This window comes from Vespa velutina, chromosome 1, assembly GCF_912470025.1.
Source record: "Vespa velutina chromosome 1, iVesVel2.1, whole genome shotgun sequence".
In the NCBI taxonomy this organism is placed as follows: domain Eukaryota; kingdom Metazoa; phylum Arthropoda; class Insecta; order Hymenoptera; family Vespidae; genus Vespa; species Vespa velutina.
The window spans coordinates 19,076,834-19,086,833 of NC_062188.1; the positions used below are offsets into that span (position 1 = coordinate 19,076,834).

General features: G+C 30.7%; 1 protein-coding gene across 12 annotated transcripts in view; it reads right to left on the reverse strand.

Moving 5' to 3' along the window:
• LOC124956851 overlaps nucleotides 1–10,000 on the reverse strand; it is a 72,392-nt gene that overhangs the window by 17,544 nt on the left and 44,848 nt on the right. Inside the window, exons 17-18 of one of the 12 annotated variants that reach the window (XM_047513249.1) lie at nucleotides 5,811–5,894; nucleotides 5,408–5,706 (exon numbers count right to left, since the gene is read on the reverse strand). The exons of 9 other annotated variants lie outside the window; for them this stretch is intronic. In XM_047513249.1, coding sequence (XP_047369205.1) covers nucleotides 5,811–5,894 — 84 coding nt within the window. In that variant the 3' untranslated portion in view covers nucleotides 5,408–5,706. Of the gene's footprint in view, nucleotides 1–5,407; nucleotides 5,707–5,810; nucleotides 5,895–10,000 lie in introns of those variants that run through there. 2 more of the 12 variants (XM_047513255.1, XM_047513272.1) reach the window with 2 other exon arrangements.

A 10,000-nucleotide genomic window follows, 5' to 3' on the forward strand; every position in this document is an offset into this window, starting at 1 on the left:
TAGTCGTAGTCGTAGTCGTAGTTGTCGTCATCGTTGTAGTCGATTCTTAATTATATCGAACTTAGCTATAGTAGGCAACACACGTTACTACCTATATGTGTACATCATAGTAATATTTTATCAAGTGCATGAATTTCTCGATATAAATGACAATCAACTTTATCTGGATAATCTTTTTCTCTTTTTGCACTTTGTCTCTTTCCTTATCTCCTTCCATTTGTTTTCCTTTTTTATTTTTTTCTTTTCTCTTTACCTGTTCCTTTTCATTCTTACATTCGACCTATTTTTAGATCTATTTTCATTGTAAATAACGAAGGTAAACGTTCGGAGAGAAAAAATAAAAAAGAAGAAACAAAAAAGAGAAAAAGAAAAAGGAAAAGAAGAGAGAGAGAGAGAGAGAGTGAGAGAGAGAGAGAGAGAGAGAGAGAGAGAAAAGAAAAATGATAAAATTGTTTCTTTCATCGTCCGACAGACAAATGACATTAATTTGTAAGAAATCATCCTTGAAAGAAATTGTTACACACACACACACACACACACATGATATATATATATATATCATTTCACGTCTTAACGTTTTGATAAATCAATAGCGGAGAAATAATAACGAAAGGATCGTAAAACTTTTTGCGTTGGTACACCTGCATGTTGTACACCAAGGAAAGAATATCCTCTTCCATACGGGTGGTTACTTGAAAGGGGCTGTAAAGTAATCTAATCGACGACAATGGCATTAATGCCAGAGTATATTTACGGTTAATCGGAGTAGTAGGGACGAACGCAGCAGGTATCAAAGTATACACATATTACCTACACATACCAATACACATACACACACATATATATATATATATGTACATGTATTTATGTATGTATGTATGTATGGACGTAGATATACAAGTCGATCCTTTCCTTCCAGGTCGATATTTTTCTCCAAAGGAAAGAGTTATAAAATGTACGCTCGTTTTCAACGTTCAGAGTGCGAAGAGTGCGCTCGACGGGAGGAACGACGACGAGCAGGAGGAATAATAATAATCGAACGCACGGCGACCGGCTGAAATCGCGATAAATCATTCGGTATAAAATCGGTTGGCCGATGGGAGCCGAAGGGCTCTCAGGTAGATACATACATATATATATATATATATACATACATATTTACATGCATATACGTGTATATATATTAGAGGATGGAAAAGAAAGAGAGTGAGAGAGAGAGAGAGAGAGAGAGAGGGAGGAAAGGATAAGGACGAAAGATGAAAAAGAGGGAAAGAGTAACTCTCGTGAAGGAAGAGTGACCGAACAAGAGAGAGAAAGAAAGAAAAAAGAGAGGAAGAGAGAGAGAGAGAGAGAGAGAGAGAGAAACACCTGTCGGACAGCTGCCTTGCAGATGGGCTCTCTACGTTTGCTTCAGGATTATGTAACGAAGAGATCTCTCGTTATTCGACTTAAATATGATTATACTTATTTTATTTTCCTCCTCCGCGAAGGAAGTTATCGATAAAGTCCGGCGATTCTTTTATATCGGCGATAACGATGAATCTTAAATCTTAAATCTTGAATATCTACGTAAGAAGACGAATTAGAAGGTGATATCTTTTATCTTATAAACGAATCATGAAGAAAGTCAAAGTGATCTTGTAATTTTATGATTACGATGGGGAAACGAATTCGTAATATCAATATTTTATCGAATAATTTTTACGACGAAAAATTTTCTACTATTATAATAATTTCTTTTTCTTTTTTCTTTCATTTTTTATAGATTAAAAAAATTGAAAGCACAAGAGTTTGATTTTTGTATACTTATTATACCGGGATAGACGCGGCACGTGGTAATGATGTAGACGGATGGTAGAAGAAGAAGAAAAAAAAAAGGGAAGGAAAAAAAAAAAAGAAAAGAATAAAATAAAAGGGGAAAGATACAGGGGCCAATCGTCAGTCCCTTTTCTACATCGGTCACAACGAAGAACCCTTCGAACAAGCAACGAATGAACGAACGAACGAACGAACGCACGACGCGTTTGCTTACTGGCATCATCAAGCGCTCGTTTATACTCGCCTTCTTCTCCTTTCTCACGGATCGTTGATTTGACCGTCGTCCGTTAATTACATAGACAGGGCACTCGGATTCGAGAGATAAATACCCGTGAAATGGGAGAATATAAATTAGCTTAATTCTCAAAGATCTTAGAAAACTGATTGGAAATGGTGAACCGTTGTATAGACGTATAAGACATCTTGTCAGAGACAAACGCGGGCGCGCGTGCATGTACTTCTGTGCGCGCCTGTATGTTGTGTTTGTGAATTTCAATGTAATCTGTATATTTTTATCTTTTATTATTTTTTCTTTTCTCTTGTAAGTGTTAATTAGCATATATATATATATATATATATATATATATATATGTACACATACTCACACAGATACATTTGTTCATCTAGTCGCTAATCGGAATAAATTGTAACTAATGCATAAATTTCATTTAACTTTAATCATTTTTCGAACGTCGAGGATCTGGGCTGTTTAAATATATATATATATATATATATATATATATATATATATATATATATATATTCTTTTTTCTTTTTTTCTATTTTTTTATTTTTTTTTTTGAAGAAACGGTCGGAAAGAATTCCAACGAATTTTAAATGGGATACGGGTATTGCGTGCGTGCTATCGCAATTCGTAATAATCGTATGTAAGCGTAAAGAGTTTCGTGCACGACATCGTCGTCAATGATGTCTATCTAAAAGAAACTACAGGAAAATAAATATCCACCTATTTATTTACTTGTTACTTATATACGTTAGATATCAAATAAAAGGATGACGAGGACGGGAATATTATTAACGGAGAGATGAGAAAAATAATGGGAGGGCCGGGGGGAGGGGGGACGAAAAATTCTTTCTCGTTTCGCCTTTCAAAAAGTCCATGATCACATAGACGACCGATGGCTACGTCAGCGCGACCGATTTGCCACATTGCGGTTCAGGATCAAAGAGGATCCTTTCGTTGTTTCTCTTTTGTTTTCTTTTTTTTTTTTTTCTTTTCTTTTCTTTTGCTCTTTTTTTGCCTTTAAGAGCACGAGACGTGCAGAACACGAAGGCGATTAAATTTGCGGCGGCGGCGGCGGCGGCGGCGGCTCCTAAGAAAAGCTGCGAGAGTATCTTCTTGAGAAATGCTGTTAGCAGAGCAACAAACACGTGCTGCTCTTGCTCGAACTTGCTGAGAAACCTTCGCCCACACTTTTGACTCTTTCTTTCTCTTTCTCTCTCTCTCTCTCTCTCTCTCTCTTTCTCTCTCTTTCTTTCTTTTTTTCACTCTCTTTAGAATATCTATAGACGGAGTTAAAAAAGGAGGTCACGATATTCTTGATCCATCTTGAAAGGGAAAAAGAGAGAAAGAGAGAGAGAGAGAGAGAGAGAGAGAGAGAGAGATGAATGGATTAAGAAAGGGTACTCGATAAAGACCAACCGTAAACCTTCGAAAATTCTCATGAGGGATTTAATGATAGTAAAAGTAAAAGTTAACGACCCAAATTGCATTAGACTATTGCGAGATAACTACTTATACCCTATAGATATAAACTTTCTCTATTTTTCTCTTTAATGATGTAAGTATATTGGTATGTCAGGGTTAACAAGAGATAAGTTAATTCATGCGTCTATGATATGAACGAAATAGTCGAAAAATTGGATGTAATTTATCTTTTCAGAGGGAAGAGTAAGAAACGATCAATTAGTTAAAAGGTTTTCGATTAAATGGAACGAGGAGGAAAAAGGATAAAGAATAGAGTAAAATATTCTAAATGTATGAATGAAAATTTCATTGTTGTTGTTTGTTTTTGAATTAAATGTTCTCGTAGATTGTAAACAGTAAATCGATTTATTTTTATCGACTTTCTACTCTACTCAATGCTCATTTAGATCTTATATGAAAAGATAAATTTCATTAACGATAAATTAATCTATGTATGTGTATGAATGTCTGTGTATCTGTGTGTATGCGTGAGAAAAAGAGAGAGAAAGAGAAAGAAAAATTTCATCGAATTCAACGATCAAAACATGATCTATAATCGTTATCGTTTCGAGAAACCGCAAAAGAGGAAGGTCCATTGCTTTTCTAAGAATAATATATGAATGGTATTTATTCTTACGCGGTCGTACGAAACTCAGTACCTACTCTCACGAATGAAATTATATTATGTACATATATACATGCATACATACATATATACAAAAACTTATGTTTCCCTTTTTGATACTATGTCAGAACAGAAGCGAGATATAACGTAACAGTATCTCCTAAATTGCTTTTGTAATTTCTTATAATTAATATGACGAATGTTATGAAATAAAAATAATGAAAAAAACATTTTTAAAAGAGAGAGAGACAGAGAGAGAAATAGAGAGAGAGAGAGAGAGAGAGAGAGAGTGAAAAAGTGACTGTAGAGGTGAAGTAGGATGAGAGAGGTTAAAGACAAAATAGCTCATAAAGCGGATTGCTCATAAATCAGCATTAATTCTAAGTGACGTGTGACCGACACTTCGTTCACGTTCGTTGGTAATTAACTCGAGACGTGTTACGTTACGTATGTAATGATATTAAGAAAGACTTTATTTCTTTTTTTTTTTCAGAAGAGAGAAATTCATTTTTGTCGTTTTCTTTTATTCTTTTATTCCCTTTTCCTCGTGGATTTTTTTCCCCCCTCTTTTTTTCCTTTCTTTTTTTTTTTTTATACGATTCTTATCATCGAAACGAATTAGAAAGAAGATGCTTTTTCTTTCTTAGGAAGCTAAGATCGTCCAGAGAGGATGGCATAAAACGGAATATTATTCTCGGCCGGCAGCATGTGCTATGTTATAGTCACTGGTCGCAGTCTCCTCTGGACGCTTCTGTCTTTAGCGGCGTTAATGGCCGTTTTATCGGCACTCCTTACCCCGAAATGGCTTGTCGGACCGCACACGATTAAGGACACGAGTAAGATTCTGCCATTACGTCAATAATAATAATAATAATAATAATAATAATAATAATAATAATAATAATAATAATAATAATAATAATAATAATAATAATAACAATAATAATAATATCCTACGAGACAATTTTTCTTTCGTTCGAACATAAATCATCCATAAATTATATATATATATATATATATATATATATATATATATATATATATATATATATAATAATAATAAATGAATATATATGAGCTAATAAATAAATTTCGTTCGACAAACATATTATATATTTGTTTTCAAATTATTATAATTATAATTATTATTATTATTATTATTATTATTATGATTGTTATAAATTTAATTATTATGAAAAAAGAAAAAAAATTATACACACATATGTATATATATATATATATATATATATATATATATATATATATGTGAAGATAAAATATTCTTTTATCCGTCATTATTTTGTAGAAAATGGCACGGAATTGTTCGTGCCGACGGTTGGAATCTTCAATCGTTGCACAAGATTATATGGAAGAACGCATTGTGCTAATTTCAACATTGACGGATTTGCGACGCATTCCTCAGTCTTTCCAGGATTCTGGAAAGCTTCTCTCTTCTTCATATCTTTTGGTTTGGCCGTGATGACGATGACCGTATTGGCTGCTCTTATCGGATGCTGTATTCAGAGTATCGGAAGAAAGAGTATCTTCGATCTGGCTGGTGTAGCACAAGCAATAGCCGGTAAATATTTTATTTAATTTATTACGTTTATTATCAATATATTATTTATATATTTAAACAATTTGATAGGAATACTTTACTTAGTCGGATTGAGTTTGTATCCCGCTGGATGGGGTGCTGAAAGGGTACGAAGAATTTGCGGTCCAGAAGCTGACGCCTTTCATCTAGGGGATTGTACTCTCGGTTATTATAATGAAACAATGTTTTTACTTTTCTTTTTTCTTTTTTTTTATTTTTTCCCTATGAAATTTCAATCGATTTATTTATATATATATATATATATATACATCTTTCATATAAACATGCACAACGTATTTTAGGTTGGGCTTTTTATAGTGCCGTAATAGGTACTGGCCTAACTTTTGCGGCGGCTATGCTCAGCGGACAAGCCGAAAAATCGACGGCAAGTGATAAGGTTCAAGATAAGATGAACGAGGGCAGGACGCTAATATGTTTGGCTTAAAAAAAAAAGAAAAAGGAAAAAGAAAAAAAAAAAGAAAAAGAAAGAGATGTCATTAAAAATATTATAAAAATAAAAATGGTGATATTTGTTTGGATATTCTATTAAGGTATAACATGTACATTGAAATTTATCGAACGATTCGATTGACGTATTGTTAATTAATTTTAAAATAATGGATAAATTAACGTTTCAGAATCCTCGTGTATTTTAAAAAAAAAAAAAACCTATTATGGGACCAAGCGACAAGTTATGTGATTGACATTAAATATAGAAAGCATAATTATTATTATTATTGCTTTCGTTTTTTCTACAGGAACGTTTCGAGTACTTATTCATAGGATATCTTTTGAAAATAATGTTCGATATTAATCGATATACGAATGTGTGTATTGTATACGATATTCATTTAAAGTATTATATACATGGTGGATGATTTGAAGTCTCATTAGAATATGTAACATTTATAATACAGATTTGTAATAAAGTTAGTGTATATACATAGATATATATATATATATATATATATATATATATATATATATATATATATATATATATATATAAACTTTTTTTTATTCTCTTACAAGAAAGCTATATACAATTTTAAGAAATAAAAAAATGAAGAAATGTGTACTGAAACATGCAATTCCTATTTTATTAAATCTTTTTATTTTTATTCCTTATTGTAATTAATAATTAATATGATTTAATAATAACGATTAAAAAATAATATAAGTTTTAAACAGTCTATTTATTTCGAGTGTTACAATTTTACAAAGACATAAGAGTCGAGAAAGTGTTATTATCTCGTGGTAACTTCTGCGCAATATTTTTAATAAATACGACCAATTCTTTTTCTTACTTTTACGCATCGGTTTTGACCCTGAAGTTGAAAGATGTAGGTTTGTATATATATATATATATATATACATATATATATATACATACATACACACATATATATATATGAACAAAACTATCATCGTAAATTCCGTACTGCCTGCCATGAACGATCGCAACGAAAATCACGTACCCCTGGTTAATCTTTTATCTTATAGCCAAGACACAAGCAATTATTACGAAATTGATTCAAGGCACGAAAAGACAGAAGTGCAAATTTGATCGATCCTTAAAGCAGTTATGTATTTATTCGTACGAAATAACAATGAGCCAAACGACGATCAATCGACATTCCTTTCTGTCAACTTGGCTCGCCAATAACAAACATATAAAGTACATTGGAAATATTATTTTTGATATTATTCTTACGATTACGTATCCATGTATGTATGTATTATACTTTCGTAGTCTTCGATTTATCCTATCAGACTTTTACGACGGATAAGACGACTACAAAGTGAAAAGAAGAAAGAGGGAGAAAAAAAACAAGGGAAAAAAAAAAGAAAAAAAAAAGAAAGAAAAGAAATAAAAAAAAAAAAAATAAAAAATTCACCGAATTGAGTCGTTAATGTACGACGAGCCATATTAAATTATTCGCGATTTATATACATGATATCTATCCAGGCATCTCCTTGTATATTTGCGTTTGAAAATTTTAATCGACGAAGAAAAGAAAAAAAAGAAAAAAAAAAAAGGAAAAATAAAATAAAAGGAAGAAAGAAGAAGAAGAAAAAAAAGAAGCAAACGCGCGATTATATTCAATATAAATTACTAATTGTAAATTATCTATATTATCAATGTTTGTAAAATATATCGAGGAAACGTTATACATGTTGTCTGACGATTTCAAATCGTATAGGATCAATATACAAATGTTATTTCAACTAAATTACGCGATACAATCTCGATTAACGTCATATACGCATTCATATCCGTAATATATATTCACATTTCATACAAAACAAAAAAAAAAAAAAAAAAAAAATCTTCTTCCACGCTAACGCTTATATACAATTACGAGTGAGATGCAATCTCGTAAAAAAAAGAAAAAGAAAAAGAAAAAGAAAAAAAAAAAAGAAAAGAAAAAATGAAAAATAAAAAAGGAAGAAAGAAAAAAGATGAAAAGAAAAAGAAAAACAATGATAATAATAATTCGACGTTCTCGCTACGTTGAATATATACTAATGAAAATTTTCATTTTTAATTTCATTTAATACGATACGAACGGGACGAGTAAACAGTTTAGACGAACGTGACAAAAGAGAGAGAAGAAAATAAAGAAAAGAAAATAATAATAATAATAATAATAAGTAGAAAAACTCGACAAACGAGAGAGGCGAAATTTTCATTCCAGAAGTTTTCTAATTCCTTATCTTTTCGTTTACCTATACTTTTCGACAAATATCGAAAAGGAATTCATTTTGAATAGATCTATTTACGATGCATTCGCTGATAGATTTTGTTATATTATATCGTTATTATAAATTATATGGTGAATACCTTTTAAGATAATAGCTGTCAGTCGATTATACGTATACACATATATAATAACGAAGGCACCAAGGGGAATCAACAATGGGATAAATTACGCGAATAAATTTGCTTCCGTTTTTTTTTCCTTTTTTCATTTTTTTTTGTTCTTTTTTTTTGGTGCTTTTGTTCTTTTTTTTGTTCTTTTTTTTTCTTTTTTTTTTTTTTTTTTATATACAAATCTGAAAATAGCCAGGTAATGTAATTGACAATTATCGAAAACGAGCAAACAACGGGATTGGCAAAAATTATTATTATTATTATTATTTTTTTTTTTCTTTATATATATATATATATATACGCGTATCGTTCTGTCAATAATCGTAAAAGTAGCTTTATATCGTCTTGAGTATTCTTAGGTATAACACTGCGATTGATTTTATCGCTTCGTTTGTGCGATCGATAGCTAAATCGTAAAAGAGATCTTTAGGATTCTCTTTATGCGTCGGAATGTCGTATCGATTAAAAAAGAAAAAAGAAAAAAAAAAAAAAAAACAAAAACAAGAAAAAAATAAAACGAAAAAAAGAAAAAAAAATTATAGCCGAACAATATTGATCTGTCCTTCGTAAGCGATTAACGCAACGGTATTATATCTAATGCTTTTCTTTGCGTTCTCTCTCTTTCTCTCTCTCTCTCTCTCTCTCTCTTTCTCTCTCTCTTTTTCAATATACATGTAATTAACAAATACTTATTATTTTAACGGTCCATTTGTATTCGCATGTATATATTTTCATTTACGTGATATAAGTAAAAATAATTTCTGTAATAGTCGACAAGAAAAATATTTTCAAACGCTAATGAAATTATCAGCCGTATTATTACGTTTCTTCTTTTTTTTTTTTTTCTTCTTTCCTTTTTTTTTCATTTTTCTTACATCCGCATAAAAAAGAATAATCTTAACGAAATGTACAATACATTTTGGGAAAAAAGAATCTCAGTTGAATGAAAAAGAAAAAGAAAAAGAAAAAGAAAAAAAAAAAATATATATATATATATTGAATACATATAGAAAATGTAATGTTGTCTTTCTCAAAGATCGATGAATTCTTTTATACGTTAAATCGATAGAAAATATAGTCAATAATCGATGATAAAAAAAAAAAAGCATTATATGGTCGTACAATAATAATAAAAATAATTATTACATATATTAATAATGGTATAGAAGTAATAGGAATCTTTTTTTACTCTTCTTTACAATCTTGTAAACTAGGTCTCTCTCTTTCTCACTCTCTCTCTCTCTCTCTCTCTCTCTCTTTCTCTCTCTCTCTCTCTCTCTACTATTTTATTGACGGCTTGTTAAAGAAAGAAACTATCTGGCAAACGTAATAAATAATTAACAATTGGAACAACTGTTGAAGTTACATATATATATA